The sequence below is a fragment of the Battus philenor genome, unplaced genomic scaffold (assembly GCF_028537555.1).
Source record: "Battus philenor isolate CCGP_79_NKW_IND1 unplaced genomic scaffold, ilBatPhil1.0.hap1 SCAF_5, whole genome shotgun sequence".
Taxonomy (NCBI): Eukaryota; Metazoa; Arthropoda; class Insecta; order Lepidoptera; family Papilionidae; genus Battus; species Battus philenor.
Genome location: NW_027181715.1, coordinates 13402452 through 13424503, shown reverse-complemented (window position 1 = coordinate 13424503; position 22052 = coordinate 13402452). Strand labels below are relative to the sequence as shown.

Here is a 22052-nt window from a genome sequence, read left to right as displayed (position 1 = left end):
GACCACCTACAGATAATTTGGATTTGAATAAGAAATTTTATCAATATTTGTGCATGGATACAAATTTATATCTACCAATAAGAAATATATTATTAAAATAATATTAGAAAGTAAAACATTGCCTTTATAAATTTAATATAATATTTGTGACAATACTCATCTACTCAATTTGTATAAAATGATTTAAAATTTCTTTATATAATTTAAAAAGAAAAATGGCGCGGTTTTTAAATTAGACAAATAATTATTAAATTTGGGTTACATATTTACCATCAGGTAAATGCATTTTTGTTAAACATTTTTAAAATTACTCTATACAATAAGGTAAGGTGTTAAAGGTATGTCTTAGCATGAAATGAGCCAAATACACACAAATGAGAATAATTACAACAAATATCATTCATACTTGGGCATAATCAAGTAAAACAAAGATGGCAGACCATTCAATAATTCCGATGTGAATATTTTAAATAAGTCCAGAGACATATTTAAGATAAAGTTTGTAGTATTATAATTTACTAGTAAAATATATTAATGTTAACACACTGCATAGTTCTTTTCCGCAGATGCCATCAGTCATGGGATGCGGGTAAGTGTCACAATTACTCAGACGCCACGGTTGGGCAACGGCTTCACTTTGTATATGCGAACCAGCCAGTGTTCTGTGGTGTATGCCTCTTCCAGGACATCCAAATTGAAATCCTTGTTGCCGATTTCAGCTCCGCGCACCCGGTCGAAGCCGGGCGGTCGACCTATGAAGAGATATACTGTTTAATAACCTTATGGTTAGGCAAAATGCTTAGTCATTGTACATGAAATTTTATGAAAAATATTAATATAGACGCTGTTAAGGTTTCGGCAATTTTTAGCTTAATCCTGGTAAAGTGGCTGAAGTGTGAAGAAGTCTGTAAGTAGCTAGGTTAGAGAGCTTTCTTAAGGCGACGACATAAATTCCTTAGGTCATTCAGTAAGATGTTCCATGTAATAAAGGTTTCAAATGATGGAAAAGGGAATTTTGGTTATTTCAATTAGATCTACTGGATTAGAACACCAAGATTCTTGCGAAACAATTATTTATTTTGATGCAAAGCACAAAGTGCATCATATCTTGACATTTATATAACATACATTATTACAAATATGTATTGCAACACAGAATTACGAGGCTCAAAATATTGCTTTTCTCGAGAAGAATCTAGCAAGAAACTAGATAGGTGTTACTCTTTCAAAGCATTGGGTATTATATGAGACATTCTATATAATGACTAGCTGATCCCGCAAACGTTGTTTTGTAAAAAAAATATTCTTAATTTTCAATTTAAAAATAAGGGTTGATGATCGTAGAGGGGTGAAAATTTAGGATTGTATGTATTTTTGTATGTTGTATCATAAAAAAATAAAAACAAAAAATTTCGTCAAAAAAATAAAAAAAATTTAAGGGTGAACAACCCTTATCACTTAGGGGTATGAAAAATAGGTAGTAGCCGATTCTCAGACCTACTAAATACGCATATAAAATTTTGTAAAAATCGGTCAAGCCGTTTCAGAGGAGTTCAAGTTCGAACACTGTGACACGAGAATTTTATATATTAGATTGGAGATTTCGGGTTATTTCATCAATTGCCATTCCCGAGAATACCCTATGGAATCATCAATAGGTGTCATAATCCTCAGTAGTAAAGGATTTGACGCAAAAAGGATTTTTTTTTATTACACTATCACAGCTGCCTACATGGCATTTACCTATTACACAGTATCGAAGCAAATAAGAATAAAAAACAAACTAACCGCCTTCAGTGTAAACAAGGCCGAACTTGTAGTAACTCATCTTATACATGAGGCAGTTGAGCAGAGTGTGCGAGCCGTCGGCATCCACGCGGAACTCCCCAGCTGGAGTGTAGTAGTCCGACTCGCGGATGTGCGCGCCGCGTCGCGTGCTGCCGCCGATGCGTACCATCCACAGGAACTTGTTGATATCTGGGCATTAAACATACAATATTAGAGAAATATTTTGTGAAGAAATTATTAGGGAATGACATAGTGTATATATGTATATATGACAAGCTGGACTAAGTGCATGAGAATACTGTTACATATAGGTATGTAGACTGGCTGCTGGGAATGATTTTGTATAGGTAATAGTACTGTAACTGTAAAGAATGTCAGGTAGAAGACATTCCTAGTACTCAATCTGTTTATTCACAGGTATTCGCAGAAATACTCCCTCTTATCGCAGGTCGAAGCTCTCTTTAATGCTTCTAAAAATGTGTTCTTCGTATCTTGTTTTAAATATGTCTTGCGCTCGCCGCAGCGCTGTCATATTGTAAAACCAAAGTTCCAGAAAGTTCATTCCCTTTTATGAATTGACTAATTGTCAATGGTAAACTTTGAAGCTACTCACTCAGACGTTTTTATATCTGTACCATAAGAGTTTATCAAATAAAATATGGTTCAGACGCTTTTTATTCCAGTTAAAGTTATTTAAAAGGAATTGTGTTTTTACTGAAAACATAAGTTAACATTTTTAGCTGAAGCTGTTAGTTTAGTTTTACAGTTTTTTTTAATTACTTAGAAATACCATTTATTACTTATATTTTTTATTTTTCTGAGAAATTTCAAATAAGAAATGATGTAATCCGTTTAGAAATGAAAATAACCAAAATTGCCTAGAAGATTCGTAAGTTAGTCGCAGCGGGCAGTCCACACAGTGAGCTAAACACATGTCTGCTCAAGCAGACATATGTTATATGACATAGAAAGGCTAATGTCTAGCAGTGTATGTCTTATTCCAAAAATGATGATGACAATATTTTACCATTGTTTGACTTGATGTATAGTGAAATTGTCATATAAAACTCACCATCAGAAGAATAACCAACTAATCCACCAAAGATGACCAGCACATAATCGACGTCCAGCTCTCTCATAATCTCATATGCGCGTTCTTCTGTAGAAGCCATTGCCTGTCCCACGCGTGAGATGTGCGTGTTGTTCCACGTGTTGTTGTCCACTATCACTGTACGGTTTGCCATCGCTGTTATCTGATACCCGTAATCCCACCATGACATCACTTTTGAATCCTGCAACAACATTACATAGTGTGTTAGTATATTAGGAATAAAAGTTAGTAGTAGTCATTGAAATTATTTTATATGAGAATGTTATATAACAATAAGTATGCAACATAGCCTAATGAATTGGTAAGTTAGTGGCAGTGAGTATACCATATAACGGACAGAGCAAATGGTCACTGGTGCCTAAGATATGTAAGACCATGGACTGGCTGGATGTTAGATATAACCTTGTAATGAGGTGTATTTGCATTAAAAATGGTTAAATCTTCATCAATGCTCCTTAACCAATATCACAGTAAATAAGAAATAAGAAAGCAGTGTTTACATGATGATTAAAAGCTAACCCACCGGATAGTAGGAATGCTTTAATTTATATACATATATATATATTTATCAGACTACACATCCTACCTTGGAACTCAACAGGAATTTTATTGAAAAAAAATTGAAGCTAGACTAGAGAGTTGGATAAAAAGAATGTTACAAGTCTAATGGATACTTTATATACTTTTCAACAGTGAAAGTTATTCCACAAATATATTATTTTAACATTAATGGAATTATAGTACATTGTATAGTAGTGCAGTGTCACTAGTTGATGACCAATCCGTTTGTCAAGTGGTTTATCCCTCATACATATCTTTGGGTGAGGCCTATGCTTTGCACTGAAGTCTTTAGGCTGAAACGACAAAGCAATAGAAGTTTTTTGAACATTATCACTGGTCCTATTATAAAAGCATATACTTTGCCCATATAAAGATGTATTAATTCAATTGTCTCAGACAACATATATCTTCAACAACAGTTTTCGCTGCTAAAATAACTCCAGGGACAGATATTACACCATTTACAAACCTAAAGATTTGTATATGAAATTTTCTTTACAACATACCTCGGGCGTATTCATCTTAAGCCACGTGTATGCCTCGCGGAAGTCGTCGAAGATGATACGGGCGCCATCGTGGGCGCGAGCTGATAGTACGATGGACGGTGAAGAGTAGGCCTCTGACGTTACCCATGTGCAGTGAAACACGTATGATATCAGCAGACAGCCCAGCACGCAGACAAACAAAGCTCCAACCTGCACAGAACAAACTGGTTACATATGTCGACGCAAAAGCTTAGACCAAGGAGATACCTTTTTTTAAAATGAACTGATACCTTACTTAGAAATCTAAAATGTGAATAAAAGACTTGAATGCACTATATTATATGAACTTGTTGACACTAATTGAATTGTCAAATTGTTAATTTTTGTAATAATTACGGTATACCACCTTGTATTAAAATTTTATTTTTAATAACTTACTGACATATAACCCAACTAACTTAACCTAAGTTATATAGCAGGCGTAGCCAAGCTCTTTGATAGTGCGACTAATTTTTCGTACTTAAAAAATTTTTGCGAGCCGTAGTTGAATACGTATTTAAAAAACTCAAAAGAATTTTATAAAAGTCATATTAATAAAATTATTTAAATGTACTAACTATGTATATTGAAGTTAGATATAATGGTACATATATAGGACAGCACTCCTTATAACACTTAAGATGCCGCACAATTAATTATTATCGGTATTTGAATTTCGCTAATTTTGTGGTGGATTAGTAATAATAATTCACACCAGTAAGTTGCTTTCCTAGGAGCATAAGTTATATAAATTTAAATATTAAAACAATTCTAAAATCAATCGGAGCCAAAAAAATTGTTCAAACAGCCTACATATAGCTCATGAGCCACAGTTTGGTCACAGCTGTTATATAGAATTTTGAAAGTATTAAATAAACTTAATTAAAGTATTTTGTTTAAATTAATGTTGTTCTTTTAATAATTATAAAATTTTCACCTCAGAACGAAAGACTAGATTGTTTTCATGTTTCTTCTTCTTCTCATGCTTCTCTACTTTAGGCTCAATGTCCTTTACATGGAGACTGAGTAGACTGGATGCTGCAACCCCTGATACGATACACATTACAGGCGCCAGCACCAGCATAAGACGTACCATAACGCCCTGTGGGTTAATAATAAAAGTATAAAAATGTTGTAGTAAAAAGAGGATAAATATAAGTATGCTGGGAACAATCAGCGATCAAAGTGTATTGGATCATAGTGCGGAGGCATTGGAGGGTATCTCGACAACGCCTGCTACACACTCAAGCTTTCTTTGTCATCATAGGCATTGTGTCACATTTTGAAAATGCGATATAATATCTTAAAATTTCATAGATTCACTGTGTGGATCCATCATGTAATCGAGGTTGGGTATGGTACTCTGGGCAAATGGCCTACTTAGCATGTTCAGTATGGCAATTGCAATGCATTGGAAGTTCACCATAATCAACCTTTACCTGCCTAATCAAAATTTAATAAATTTAATGACCATACCAATGTTGTTTTGGATATCTGCATAAGATATTAACTGATGTTCACTCCTAATAAGTCTAGATCCTTCAGGGTGTTATTGAGAGATTTCACTGTTCTACTTCTGCACACAAATTCACTATAGACCTAATACCGGAATTAACTCAATATTAATTACTTTTTATTATATTTTGCTTTATATATTTAAGAATAATATTGACCAAGAGCTTTGTGGTTAGACAGCAATTTATAATCATTGTATTGTGGTTAATTGCAATTTAAATATCTTTATTCGGTAGGCATTTACATGCACTTTTAAATTGTCAATTATTTTTAACATTATAAAAAGGTTAGTTTAGTCAGTTCATAAGCTAGCACCGAAGCCAGAATGGTTATCTCCTGTGAAAAGTTGACCAGAAACTCAACACTTTTTTAATATAATTAACATTGATGTGTAAAATATAATATCAACCACACAACATAACACTTCATACATTTAATTAAAATATTTTGATTTTTTAATTAGAGTTAATGTTGTCTAAATTCATGGAAGAGAAGAAGCACTTACTGCAAAGTATATGCTGAGTACACCATAGAGTATAATGAAGATGTTGGCATCGGTCAGTTTGCTGAAGCAAAAGTACAGGCCGGCAGGGAATAGGAACACCAGAACTTGAAGATCAAAGTAGAAAGACGACCAAGATGTTGGCTGATGTTCAGATACGGAAGCTGAAAAATAATATTATCATTATATATACATAATTATTGCTAGGTTATGTATTTTTTAGATAAATGCTTTCAATGCAATATTCCTTATAAGTAAAAATAATAAAAACTATTTAAATATTTTAATTACGAATGTTTTATACAAAGACAACAATTTTCTCAATATGCTAATTTAGTCATATTTAAATTTAACAAAACTAACAGCTTTCCAAGCTTCCCCAAAAACAAAGTAATTTGTCATCAATCTTATATTTTTTCTTGTTGATTTTACTTACCAATGATAGGAATGTGATTCTTAGCATAGGAAGGATCCAGCAAAGAGTAGAATCTACCGGTCCATGGTGAAATTTTGCCTGCAAAATAACATATGCTCCATATAAAAATGAATTACCCTATTTGTGACTAAAGATATTTCATGCATCTTTTTTAAGTTACGTAATAGTAATTTTAGCAGACAAATAAATATATTGCAGATAAAAAAAGCCGATAAATAAAGCGCAAAAGTACTGCTCTTTTAATCAAGTTTTGTGGCAATGTCTTGAAAATCCATGTATTACAAATAACTAATTCTATATCCCCTAATTCTATGATGAAAAATATTTAATATTATTTGTTTAAGCATCAATCAGCACCATAAACAATAAACACTTTAACATTTAATACCTTTTTTTTATCTGTCGCTACGAATTGATATTTGGTAGGTAAGACAGGATGTCTATCTGGTATCTGATCAGCTAGTATTTTATAAAATATTCATTACTAAAATATATTCCATTTGAAGGTCATGGAGATAATATTTATGAATAACAAACTTATTATCATCTCAGCCAATAAATGTCCACTGCAAGGCGCACACTGTCCACATTCAGCGACCTAGACTATATCAATGATCCACCTAGTAAGGGGCCTAACCACACTCCATTCCCCGCATTATTCTTTAACTCTATATCATGCTTTTATGTATGACCCACCTGTGACTGTTAGTGCAACCACTGCAGTGCCAAGTGTTGCCAACAACGTGGTGAGGAGTGCTCTGAACAGCAACTCAAAGTTTGCAGGAGAGAGTCGGGCACGCAGGTATTGGGCAAATGCATACAGTTGGCACAATCCAAATGTTCCCAAAGCCTTAAAGAGAAATTTAAATGACATGATGGCCGTTCACTTCTGACAATATACCAGAGCTCAACTTGGATGTATGTTATGTTAAGGGCTAGTCCACAGCACATATGTTATTACTTCTTGAGGATTCCCAGTGCATTTTATTAAAAGGTTGGGATTCCCCTGCTCTTCTCAAGTTGAGGCGCTGGCCAGTGCCATTGATTATGGTAGTGTGCAAAAGAAAAAAACTACTTCTAGCCAATGACTTTCTGTTATTTTGATTTAGTTTCAATAAATTATATATTGTTTGTAATAATGTTATATGTTAATATTCCATATTTGCTAATATTTTATTTTATTTCACACTCTTTTATACTTAAGGCTCAAATTATTTTAAGCAATAAAAATTTAAATTTCAAATTTGTAATTATATCTTGTATCTTCTTTTTTAGAAATTAAAAAAGATAGAATTTAGAATTTAAAAAGTAAAATTAACTAGAAGGTTACACTCAATTTATGTTCTTCGGAAATTCGTAAGTGAAATAGATAGGATAAAAAATTTCTAGTTATTTTTAACTTATGTTTCACTTAGTATCCTTTTTGTCAAAAATGTCCATTATAACATACCAGCATATGCTCCGAACTCTGCACAGGTTGGAAGCCCACAAAAGAGATCTGCATTGATAGTATAGTGCCTACACAGTAAAGTGTACTATAAGCGACATATACTCTGGCAGAAAATCTTCCTAACAGCATCAGTGCCAATACATGCAGCGGTATCAGATTGATGAGGAATACATAACCGCCCCATGAAGAAACCTGAAATATTAATATAATTTCTATTATTTATTTATTTATTATCACTTATAGTAAGTATGTGTTTGTTATAAGAGTAGTATATGACAGGAATTAAAATAAAATTCGAGACTAGCTGAACTGATGTACAGCTTCATAGATTGTTCCGAGAATAGAATAGCTTGGACAAAATGGTAGAGGGGACAGTCATGACAGGTCATAATCCTCAGTGATGAGAAAACAATTAGTAGTTTTTCAGCTACAATATTACCAAACGTGTACTGGTCAAAGAAGAACTCATACCACTTTGACACTCAGACAGACAGAAAAAAAGATTTAATATTCACTGATTATAAATGCAATATTCACTGATGAGTATTTATTAATATATTGGGGGAGAAGTAGGTCATAGAGTTATTTTCTTAGCATTGGTTAGCATTAACCCTTGTGAATGTCATCATCCACCATAAGTACACCATATACAACAAAAGTTAATTAGCAATAACAATTATGAGACAACAGTCTCCTGTATATTTTTCTATACATATAAAATCAACACTGTATCAGCAGAGAAAAGCCATAGAGACACCAACAGCATTCGCTTTATGGTTATTAAAATGAATATATTTTTTATGAGAGTTTGTATGAAAGTGCAAAAACAAACAAGCTATCAATCTTGCCTGTGTGAAACTTTCATCTGATTGATGTTTGATTGCCATGTAACTACTACATATTCACCTATGTAGCAATTCACACAGTTTACATGTGTGTTAATAGGTCAATCATTTTTTTTGGACTCGACTCAACTGGACTGAGGAGGCATGGCACAGAAGATTCATAGCCTAAGCCCTCTTTTGAAATTTGCTGCTGCTTCATTTGTCTATTGGAATGCCAGGCCAATAACTTTTTAGTAAATAATAATTAATTTTAATAATTACTAGACTGAATATTTAAAACTTTTTCTTTCTTATATTATTTATTACTTCTGAAACCATAGATTTTTGGATGTCTTATACCATATTTTAATAAATAGAATTAGGAAATAGCTTTCACACCTTTAACTCATAACCCTGTATGTCCCATAAGCATAATTTAACTAAATATTATAGAATGGGGACAATTTAAAAATAAACCCCTAAATCTATTACAAATTTCTCACCATATAGAAGTATGCAAGAGCAGTCATTGTGGCCCAAAGAATGGTACCAGTGTTGACAGCTTTAATCCAGAAGTAATATGTGAGCAGCATGCAGAAGATAGCAATGCCTTCGTTATCATAACTGCCTGCCACTGAACGGCTGATGTAACCAGGGACAATTGCAATCATTGCTGCGGCAACTAACCCTGCACCTTCATCCTACAAAAGAGTTAAGTTTTTACACTATTATAGTACACAACTTAGTTATTTAATCTAAGCTATTTAAAATTGTACCAAATTTTTTAAGCTGTAATATGAAACCAATAATAACCTGTACTAATATTTTTAGAGATAATTTCTAGATACATGTTGGTTTGCTATTACTTTAAAATCTAAGATTTGAACTATTTGTTTAGTAAGACAAGAAAGATGCAATTGGTCAGACGCACACAAGAGATATGAGTACAGACAGCTAGACATTTGTGTACTTTGCTCTTCCTGCCGCTGACATACCTGTAGCTGATTAGCACCACATTAGAGAAACATTTCTTCCACCTTCACTATCAGCACTCAAGATATAATATATAAGACACATCAAGTGAATATATGCTATTTTTATTTTATTATTTTAATTTATCTAATAGTAAACTGTTCATGCACCTACTATTTATTATATTATTGTAACTGGCTGAGAACATGTAATATTATTGCCTACATCTAGGCAGCTAGCAATGATTGTTTTGCAACTATTTTTAATGTGGATTGAGCCCATGCGTCAAGCAACATCAATATCAGTATCTACAATAAATATAGCGGTTGACTTTTATTAATAGAAATTCCATCCTTACATATGAACAGTTAAATATTTATTTTAACACATTTTTTTTTTCTTGTTAACCATATAAATTATCAAATTTTGAAATTTTCAAAAGCTTACCTTGAGTTCTTTAGTGAGGAGGTAGGTGACAATCGTAGTGAGAGAGGAAAAGAATGGTGCCAAAAACACACAGACGTTCCGAATGTCTATTGTAATGTTTAGGAATTGCATTATATTGTACAGTGTGGCTGATGTCACCATCAGGCCAGGGTAAATGGTACCTGCAGAATAGAAGTTATTCATCACGAGTTTGGAAACATATCAATATTATTTTTTGGTAGAGATTCTTTGGTCTTACATTAAAAGTGTATTATTTTGTAGACAATTTTGAGTGTACTATATATTAATCTTATATATATGAAGATCATTAGCTACACATAAGAGGAGATACAATGCTCATATTCTTTGTATTGAAATGCTTGAGACTATAACCAAGATATTTTGTTGATGTATTGGTCAGTGTAAAGTCATTTGGTAATAGAATAATCTAGTAGACATACAGTGCTATATTCCTATTACACTCATGGTATATGTAAGATACACTGTTATATTTATTAGGTGATGGTTTCACTGATGTAATAAAAAGTCTATAAATAATGGATCCTTACAGCTAATTTGCCATAGATTTTACGACTAAAAATTAGAAGTTAAAATAGTTTTGAGAAATGGTTGCTGAAAAATGAAAGAAAAAAGAAAATTACCTCCAATAATACGTCCTAATGGGTACCATGCTCTATCATCAAACCAATTGTGAAAATTGTAGAAGCCCTCCTCTGTTAGATAACGAGTGGTTCTATAGTTGAAGTATGGATCAAACTCGTGGATCACACTCTCAAACCGAAGAACCGAGAATAGCCTGGTTGCAAATGCTGTAACATTATATTAAAATTTTAACTCAATTTTACAACAGCTCCACAGCAAAAATAATTCAAAAATGCATTCAAAAGTTTTAAGCAGTTTTGTGTTACAATTTACAAGTAACAGATTACATTTGTGTTGTACATTATACCTACCATGTGTAACAATTATTATTACTAATGGGAGGTAATTCTTTTTAATCACCATATCAGCTGAATAACACCCACTGCAAGGCATTGACCTCCTGAACACGGCCACTATAGTGGGTCTGTTTAATATCAGGATGAAATCTTCATTTTACAGTAATCTTGGCAGTCAGCTATTTACTGCCTTTTGACATATCATTGTTTTTTCAGTGGTTAGATTTTTAGTCAACTGCAAGACATAAGCCTGCCACAAAGATATCTATGAAAGGATGACCCATAATTATCGCTTGGTAGCGGTTTGGCGATCAGTAGTAATTCCTTGCAATTCCTTGTAATTAATGCACATAATGTGAATTATAAATGATTGTATCCTGGAAATCAAACCTGTGACTTGCGGTCCTATGATACTCTATCTCTGTGCTATTACTACTCATCGACTGATGTGGTGTTTGTATTAAGTAATAAAACTAATATATTTAAAGTCAATAATAAATTTATCAAGCCAAATTTATGGTTAGGTATTGCACTAGAAAATACGAGACATAATTAATAAATGCATGTAATGTGTTTATAATTCACCATGAAACTTTAACTTTTTACAGTTAAATAATAATTAGAAATTAAACAACACATCTCAACAGTAAACACGTCACAGGTAAGTGGCGACTTTAGTCAAAACTATAATAAATATTAGTCGAATATAACAAGATAAGCGTTTGCACTTTTTTAAGCTTTTAGACAACGATACAGGATAAATAGTAACTTACATAATATTGCAGCCATTGATAAAACAGCCAGTTTTATAAACGTGAGCTGTTTATCAGAGGAAAGGTAAGGCAGTTTCGCCTTATTTACTGTTTCAGCAGTCATTGTTTTAGTTATTTTATGGACACAAACATTAAATTATAACATAGATGAAGCGTGAATAACTATGTGTTGAAAACAAAGAAGATTAATTTCGCCGGCAACCTATTCTTCTTTACGAAGCTAGCTGGCGGACGGTTGTTTGACGCATTGCTTTCAGTGACAGTTTACGAGCAGCGTGGCATAATGGTAATGGGGCGTTTACATGATGTATATACAAATGTTATAAAATGTATTTTTATTAAAAATAAATAATATAAGAAAATTATGGCTTGTGAAAATATAATGTTTTTGATTTGTTGTTAGATATGATAGTTTATCGACCTTAATGTAATTAGCACTAGGGTTGATATTTTTTTATTATGGTATACAGTTTTGATAACCAAGATAATATGCTGTACAAAATTATGTTAATTACTTCATTAAGAATTTTTTCTGTAGCTTGTTAGTATATACTATTTATTTATAGTTTGAGATATAGACAACTTATCGAAACAATTCAATAATAGAAGCTGTATATAGCGCACTTTTAACCGGTACTGATGGAAATCTATGGAGAGGCCTATATTAAATATACTCTGCCAAAATAAATATTGGAAACATTTCCTAGGATTTTTTGTTAATCATTGATGCCCTAAATGTTTTGTATGTACCAGATAACATAGACTGATGTCCATTTATGATACTATGTAGGTGAATGGAGCTTGTCCGTTTTTGTTCTCGTTGAATAAATCTTCCAAATTTGAAAGTTGCAATAAATTGTTCAAAAGCAAAATAAACGTTACTTTAAGATTTAGTTAGTTTTTTTTAATTACTTTTTTTGCCATATCTGTAGCAACATTTTTATAGCTGGTAACTATGGTAACTTATCTAATTCATATTTCACTGATGTGATTTGATCTATCAACTTCTTTACTCTGTCACTTGTCATTGTCATTTGTCATCCCCAGCCGTTTCTCGTTCATCTGGATTTCACTTTCGTCGCTTCATTGACTTTTTATTTAATTTAATTGATAATCTCCAAAAATTTGAGTGAGCCAAAAATACGAGGTCATAAATCTTACATTATTACATGGTGGACAACGTTATTCTATAAAGATAACTAAGGAGCAGTTAATATACTGTTAACTTCATCTTTTTGGTGACTAATAGTAGGAAGTGAAAAAAAGTTCGTATAATGACAGTGAGTGGTTGAGACTAAAGTAACGTTTAAGTGATGTCTGACGGTGACCCATCACTCGAAGAAGACGTACCAAAGCCTCTTCTTGAAAGGCCTGAAGAGAATGTATTCACGCCAAGGATAACCACGCCGATTTACGCCGGCGGTGTGAAGTTACACCATAGGAGATCTGACGGTACTGAAACAGAGTCCTTCCTATCCGACGCCCAAAGAAATGAGCTTGCGTTCCAACAGCTGTTCCAAGATGGAGATGGAAGCTTTCACGAAGTAAGTTAAGAACATTAATATAAATGTCCTTTATTATTAAGAACATTTTAGGTGAAATACAAAGCTACATAAGTGACTAAATGGATTTCACTTGTGTTTAATTTTTTGTGCATTTCTTTGGATTAAATTGAAGGCTAAAATATGCTTTTACAAAGACATACCATTATCTCCAATAAATATGGTCCAAATGTGTATCAAGTTTTTATACATTTGATATCATTAAGCCCTTTATTACAGTGTTAATTTGGTATCTACTTAGTAGTACATCAAACAGTAGTATATCAAAAAATATTAAACTGATATGGTAACATTAAGAAGAATAAAACATCTGATATATACTTTTAAAAACACAATGTGGCTACTAATAATTATGTGTTGATTGATGTAATAGTTAGGTATGGAATCTCATAATCTATTTAAATGTATTAGGTTATTTGTTAATATATTTCCCATAACTGGAAATATGTGTTTTCAAAAATAATAATCCTGTAAATCCTGTGAGCTTAGTATGTTACAGTTGGCTTCAAAATTATGGAAAAAGCTTAAATAAATTAATAATATATACCTGCGTACAAGTGGGAGTAGTTTGTAAATTCACCTACATATTTTTCATCTCGCTAGCTCATTTATTTAGGATTTTTGAATTCAAATATGCTTTTGATAATTAGTCAACTTTACCTTTGATTAAATGCTTATAAAGCAAGAAGGATTTAACGTCCTTAGTAATGAAGGATATCTATCTATATCCTTTAAGATAATTTTTTCATGTACTTTGTAACACCAATGGTGCCAGTCTTTGGTGGTGTGTGTGCTTGTAGCTACTGTAGTGTAGAGCATGCTTTAAGCCTAAATGTACTATGACCTCATAGTTACTGTCCATCTACTTTTTCTAGTGATGAAATATTTTAAGGTGTTAAAGCTTTTCAGGGCTATGTGAGAGAAAAATCAGCTTTTAAATACAGTGTAAAAGCAAGTGGACACTCCAAGTTCCGTTAGTATTGATGCAATATTAAATAGGCAACCAAGTCTCCTATCTGTAAATGTCAAATAATATTACAAAAAAAAAATTATCTACCTTACTTTAAATTTGTTGAACATTTAAAGTGTAAGTAACAAGTTATATATGTGCATTATTATCAATTAATTTTCTCAGCTCAGTAGACAATGAATAAGACTCAGTATATCAGAACTCATGTTCCGCATGTAATATAAGCTGTTTACACTGTCTTGTAGGAACTACACAGTACCAGTCTACACTAAGTTTAAATCAGTGACATCATTGTTGAATTAATCTCTTCATTTGACTCCGACAGTATGCAAAGATCGAGATTTTGTTTGAGTATAGATTTATTGTATTTATGTAATTTATTTCTTAAACACAGTTTATTATAAACAGGAGGTAGATGCATTTTAAAGCAGACAACATATGTGTGTACTTTAGTGGCATAGCTACATACAAGCAGTCAGCAATGCTTTGGGGTTCCTTTGGATCTTTATTTATTTTTTATTTATACAAGGTGTCAAATAAATCAATTTTAAGCTGAAGTTTAGATAAAATCTGGTGATTAGGTAGATAGTGGTTAGTTGCAGAAATTTAATAAAAAAATCAATTTGACCTATATTTTTAATCTTATAAATAAAAAAAGCAAATGTTTTTTATTTAACCTTGGATTCTCTTTCTATTACTATGACAACTGACCTTTACATTTCTATATTTATAAACAACAGTCAATAATTGATATTAAAATGGTCTGATGCTGTAAGTAAACAACACTTGTCCAACCACACAAGTTGTTATTTTATTGAAATTTAACCAACTAAATTAAAAATAGGATGTAATTCTTTTTACATGCTATTTTACACAATTTTGGAATGACATGGATTAGTTGGACAACTTGTAAATGACTACTTTTACCAAAAAAAACCTGTGTATTCATATAGGAGTGATAGTTCCAACATTTATGTATATGAAACAAGTCTGAAAGTATATATTAATCACAGAAATTGTGATTTTTTTATACTATAAATGAACAAAGGACGGAAGCTATTTGTTATACCTATATCTATCAAATCTATATCAAAGCAGCTTTGTTAGTGGCCATTAGTAAAGTAGCAAGTATAGACAACTTAATTGTATACTCCCTGTAGTGACATGAAGTGATTTACTTACTCACTTAAGTTAATTGTTTTTGCTATTAGTTACTGGGGAATTCCTTTATGTGGAATAACACTTCATATGTTTAATTACATAAAATGTTTACACCTTTCTCTATGATACATAGTATATCAACATCCCCATTTTACATGACCAAATATTACACTAGAATATTACAAGTTTTTGCAATTCAAAATGCTTAATGGATATTTTGAATTTACCCGTTGTCATTTTCCACAGAGATATATTAATGTCTCTTTTGTCTTTACATTGACAAATTGGAAGGCTCATGTTTTTTTTCCTTTCCCGTTTCTTATTGATTTTATTTAAAAATCTGATAATAGTAAGCAATTGAGACATGATTTATCTCAATCAGGGTGCTAGGTAATAGGAAATTACTGCTATCTTCTTCATTCAGTGATTGACACTTATGCTCTAAGTATTCCTTGTGTTTGTCCAGCCAAGAGATCTAAGAGCTTGTTTAAATGTGATGAAATAAAAAAAATGTAGCAGCTTGTGCCGAGACTCCCTAGTGAGTGTTTTGGCTGTGATTCTGTAAGGTTAAAGCTTTTCAGCTTCAGGGCTCTGGTGCCTCAAACTTGCCACGCTGTAAACGCCAATTGGCAAAAGGCGGTATTCCGACAAAAACTGATGTAGATGAAGTTTTGGGTCATAATGAAATGGAGACATATTACCTGAAAGATAAATATGTCAAGATGTAACTATTGAATCCTTCGCCATTATGAGCGACTTGCGATCCGCCCTCGAAACTGTCGCGCAACCGGATACCCTCCATCCCCTTGCGTTTAGAGTGAAAGAGAATATAATGAAAGCGAAAGAGAAAGGGGAAGAGTGTGAAACCATTTTGGGTGAAAGTGTATGCGGGGATGGTGGGCAACGAGAGGGCGGACCAGTTCGCCAAGATAGAAGATACGGCCTTAAAAAGCAAGAAGAGACTGGAGTATGAGAGATGCCCCGTTTCCTTCGTCAAGCGACAAGTCAGGTTGGATACGCTTGGCGAATGGAACCGGAGGTATGCGGAAGGTAGCACGGCTTCAACAACGCGGATTTTCTTCCCGAACGCAGACATAGCGTATCGCGTTCTCCGAAGTATTTAGATGCACACAGTCCCGGTCCAGGTGGTCACGGGGCACGAAGGATTCCCGGAGTACCTGCACAGGTTTAAACTCAAGGAGAGTCCTTCGTGCATTTGTGATCCTGCGGTGGACCAGACTGTGTTGCATCTGATTACCTGCTGCCCAAGGTATGGCAGATTGAAGTATGACTGCGAAATGGCAATGGGTGTTGACATACAGAGGAATACCATCTCTTCTATCATAGACGACGCCCAGAGCCGTTACGTATTTCTTGAATTTGCGACAAAAATAATCAAAAGTGCCATCAAAGAATAAAATCAGTCAAATACAAAATTTAAATGGAAATAGATTATAGATATTAGTCTGATGAAAGCAGTATAAATCACTGTAAATTAATAGAGTAAATAGAAAGTAAGAAAACTAGTAACAATGTTTTTTGCATTGTAAACGTAAGAAAAATATAGACAGGAAGTAGTATAAATATATAAACAAGCAATATCACATAAGCATAGACTAAGCAAAATACATTGTAAATAGCATAAGAGATAACTAGTGTAGTACAAATAAGAATAACTATTATATAAGCTTAAAATAACCATTGATATATTAGATAGTAAGAAAATGTATAACTATAAGAAAATTAGTTGTAACAGAGCCAATGGAGGGGGGTTTTAGTCAGTAAGAGTCTGACACTGCCTGGGCCCTCCATTCCCAGGCGTCCTATGTAGGATTTCCCCACCTCGGTCTAGAAATTGTAAACAGAAATATAGTCTCTGACTATGTTAGAGGAAATCTTGTAAAAACCTTTAAATCTATGGTGAATTTCCTTGACATTCTAAATTGTGAGCTAATTTTAACTTTAAAATGCATTATTATTGATTTTACCTTGTTTTACACTAGTAAATTTGTTTGTAATTTATTTTAGCTGTCAAAGACCTATTAGATACTCACTTTAAACCTTAGGGGTTAAAAGATAAGGATTAATTCACCAAAAAACACGGGCTACAATGACTTGCGAATAATTCTACTAATCATGTTTGCATTTTAATAAGCCTGATATCAGAAATAAAAATGTCCTTACTTCCTTTTTGGTATTGAAATGTATCAGTTATAACATTACAGTTTTTATGCAAGCAAATGCTTTATTACACATCTCATAAATTGAATTCGTTAATACTTGATATTAATTTAACTTTAATTTTAAATTAAAAGCCATGTCGATAGTGATATGTGAAAATTTTTTAACATAAAAATTTATAATAAATTTTCTTAATAGTAAACAAGGATCATTTTTAGTTTTGTATTTCTTACACTACAAGACTAAGAATATTAATATGCTTACATTCAAACTTAATTAGTGCTATATTTTCGAAGCCAAGATTGGTGGTTCAAATAAACACCTCTGTGTGATTACACACTGCCATTTTTGTGAAAACATACATTAGTAATTGCATTTTTTGCTATGGATTAGACAATCATGTACATTTAAATAAATTTGTGGGTATCTAAATAAAATGAAGGACTCGTCTTAGGAGAGTCAACCCAGGCAACATCACTGTTAAAAAAAGTTACTTAGGCTATATCTCTGACATCTCTTGAGATTGCCACCTATCATTATTAGTCATCACAATCTGGAACAATAAGGCACAGCCAAGTACGGATTTTGTGAAATTGCACTTGTGAGGGGCAATTGGCAGTGGTAGTATAGCGGTAGAAGACGGAGACTATGGGTTGTAAGTAGCGGATTCGATTACCGGAATATAATCTTAAATAAATCACATTGTGCGTTCCACTTCTCAGATATAGGTTTCTAAAAGATGAGTAGTTCAATATCCCCTATCTATCTTTCGGGAGACCTTGCAGTGGGCGTCTATAGCCTGAAACTGTGACGACCTGTAAAAGGCTGCAGCGAGTGCTCATTAAGTTAGCAAAGCGGACGGGGGATAGGTAGTATATATGTATAGGTTCGTATTAGAAATTACACTGGATTAACACGTTGAATGCCTCTAGACATTTCTGTCCGAACTCCCCGGGAGCGTATGGGTCAGATCTGCCTGAAATAAATTGAACTACATTATATCGAATCACTTTAAAAATACAGTTTAAAATAGCTCGTTCTGGATGTTTTACAGGCCATAGGATCATAAACAATAATATTTCATTTATCATTTAAAAAAAAATTGTTCTTGACACTGACTAGCGCCATGTTCCGGCACACGAAGTGTTAAGAGATCGCCAAGCTTTTAGATATACCAGTACCAAAATCGCTGTACCGCGTCTTAAGTATGCGCGTTAGGTTAGGCAGTTTAGTTTCATCAGTCTGCCGTCAACGCCCTCGTTTTTCTAAGGCGCTGTACAATGTTTTGGTATTTTCATAGTTTAGGTGAAAACTCCTTGATGTAATTGGGGTTGTAAAATTGCCACTTGAACCGCGTATAGTGTTATAATTGAAATATGTCCGTACAGACGAACCACAGTTTGGTCGATTTTTGACGACGATTTCTGCTTATATTATGCCATTATTTTTTATTACTAATAAAAAGTTTTCATTGTTTATTTAAGCTGCAATGAAAAATATTTATGGTAGTTAGTCCTAATTAACACAAGTTAGTGATTTAATGTATACATTTTAATTAGGTAAATGATCAAATTGAACATAATTAGAATTGATTAGACTTTATTTGGTTTTCATCATTAACAGTGATTACAATTACTTATTTATACATTGCAATAGGCAGTCCTAATGATTATTTATTTTTATTGTTTCGAGTAAAACAATTTGCATGGGAGCATATTAAGAATTTTAAAAACTTATGCATCAAGAAACATAAATTTTCTCAATTTTTGTGTTTTGTACTTAATAGTATTGGCTTCTGAGTGGCTTATGTATTCGTAACTGATGTACGAATATTCTCTTAATTGCCAGCTTCATTATCATAGTTTAGGTAGGTTATCAAAATTCAATATGGTATCGCAATACGACTGACGATGACGGAATTTATAAATAGCTTTTTCACACTTTTGTACGCATGCAAGTGAAAGAGACAGATGATTGTGTGTGTCAACAATTGAAAATGGAATCTAAAGATTCGTTCGCAAGTAAATACTTTTTTAACCCTTAACTTGGCAGATTTTTTTTAATATTACATTAATGTTCATACCACTTGACTTTTAAGAAGCAAGGATGCCAACAGAAAAAAATGAACAAGCGTTCGAAAATTAAAAAATTACCTAAACATTCATATACAAATGATTACGTTCAAAATTGATGACACTATTTTTTTTTAATTCTGATGTATCTCTACAGATACATTATCAAGAAAAGGGTTAACAGGCGTGTAAGTAACCGTTGAAATCAGAAATCAGTTTCTTTGTCCATTACGTATGTTATACATTTTCAATAGTTATTTCCATGTTATGATACATATAATTTACTTTTGGTTCTTAGAATAAAAAAAAAAACAATGCAAATCGTATGAACAGGAACAATCAAAATCAAAGCAAACTAATGACGTTTTGTTCACATGTAAACATATTAGTTTTTCACACTAACACACGTACCGACTAATGAGATAAGTTGTGCGTTGTTTAACACATCTTGCGCGGGAAGCGACTAAGTTCGTTATGTGCGGATTTCACATCTTGAGCGGGAAGCGACTAAAGTTGTTTTGCGCGGATTTCACATCTTAAGCGAGCAGCGGCTAAGGTCGTTTTGTGCGAATTTCACATCTTGAGCGGGAAGCGACTAAAATAGTATTTCCTGGATGTTGTCGATGGGTTTTTGTGATGTTTTTACCATGAGATCAGATAGAGATACGTTGCAAAAATGAATTCTGATGAATTCGTTTTCCTCACCCGATAACGTTGTAATACCCTAAAGATTTTGAGGAGCAGGTTTCCAAATGCCTCGAGAAAAATGTTGGGTAGATTTGTGTAGAGACTTTATTGAGTTTTTGCTTCATATGCTGGTTGTGTGATCCTTTTATTCCCAAAAAATAAAGGAAAAATGCTTTGAATGATATCACACTTTGAAACATTTTTAAAATTTTAATTTTCGTAGTTTGTCATTTCGGACAAGTTATTTTAATTTTTTTGAAGGTTATAAAAAATTGTTTTTAACATAGAAACCGAAACTTTAATAAAAATAACCTAATGTTTAAAAACTGCAGCATATTTTATGCAGAAGGAATTTTGCATCCGAACTGCAAATAATCGCTATACGGTAAGACCAGCGGAGCAGTGCTCGTGTAAGATGTGTTAATGTTAGTTCTGTTTGGAAAAAAGTTAGTGAAACGGTGCAAAAAATCAATATCTAATAGATTCAGGCGTTACTTTGCGGAAGTCCATCCTAAGTAAGAAAATGACTAATATACAACCATTTCCGTCACGCAAATTTGCGTGTGTGGCTATTCATTAGTCTTTTTCTTACTTCTTGCAATAAATCAAAACAGTTATATGCTGAATCGGGTACATAAAAGTGACCAGTGATAAAATTACGAGTAATCAGTATGTATAGATTTTAAATAGATATTATTTGAAAAGAGAAAAATAAAATAGTCACGCCATATTGTGTAACACATCATATATCGTATAAATTAATATATAGCAACGCCGACAGATGGCGCTAGTAGTTGTTTACTATAAAATTCGAGGTAGATAGTTGTACTAAAGCATCGCTCGGTTAATGGTTCGTTTTTAAAATTTAATGGTTCATAGTTTCCGGATTCGCAAGTGCGATGAAGTAAATCCTAAAAGAGTCCAATACCAATCGAATATTATCACGTCAGATGCCCATTACAAGGCAAAGGCGTCCCCACAAGATATGATACGATGACTCGTCTTGCGTTGCCCCATACGCACGCTCTTAGATCTTACTGTACTGACTACCGTTTTCATTGTTTAGCGAGTCTCTAATACTAATTTTATCGAAACGGTGCTGTATTAGAACTATTTCGTAATCACGACCTTAAAGTCAAGAGATTTCAGTCTGATACTAAATTTACGTTTAGTTTACATTTATAGATTTAATTAAATTCATCATCATACAGAAATACACTAATAAAGAAATAATTCAAGACATAGTTAATTATATTTATATCAGTAAATAATTTATTGTTATTAGAACTGTGAAAAGTTTATAAAAAATTGGGAAAATTAAAGTATTTTTTATACATTCGTTTTTAAAAATTCTTTGTTTATTTTTAACTAGACTATAATTAGAAAATTGTATAAAGTTTTCTCCGAGGTGTAAACTCTGCAAAAAAACAAGATATATACTCGATGTGTAAAGAAAAACCTAAGTATTTAAACGGTTTTTAAACGGTTTTATTTAGTTCGATCCGTACGGAAGTTATTTGTTTATTTATTTGGGTCAAAATTAGAAATTAAAATTTTAGCACCTTCCCGTTGTCAGAT

General features: G+C 32.7%; 2 protein-coding genes across 2 annotated transcripts in view; one reads left to right on the top strand and one right to left on the bottom strand.

Moving 5' to 3' along the window:
- Positions 1-322: 322 nt before the first annotated feature.
- Stt3A (catalytic subunit 3A of the oligosaccharyltransferase complex) lies at positions 323-12098 on the bottom strand. The gene is made up of 13 exons (XM_068772220.1): positions 11842-12098; positions 10772-10939; positions 10131-10291; positions 9215-9412; positions 7888-8079; positions 7134-7287; positions 6438-6515; positions 6005-6165; positions 4922-5086; positions 3967-4155; positions 2861-3080; positions 1789-1977; positions 323-752 (listed from the first exon to the last, which is right to left on the bottom strand). The coding sequence occupies exons 1-13, from the start codon at positions 11942-11944 to the stop codon at positions 607-609; spliced, it is 2124 nt and encodes a 707-aa protein (XP_068628321.1). The 5' UTR covers positions 11945-12098; the 3' UTR covers positions 323-606.
- A 781-nt stretch (positions 12099-12879) lies between these two features.
- Positions 12880-22052, top strand: part of LOC137929374 (anoctamin-1-like) — a 50697-nt gene continuing 41524 nt past the window's right edge. Inside the window, exon 1 of the mRNA XM_068772285.1 lies at positions 12880-13385. Coding sequence (XP_068628386.1) covers positions 13155-13385 — 231 coding nt within the window. The 5' untranslated portion in view covers positions 12880-13154. The remainder of the gene's footprint in view (positions 13386-22052) is intronic.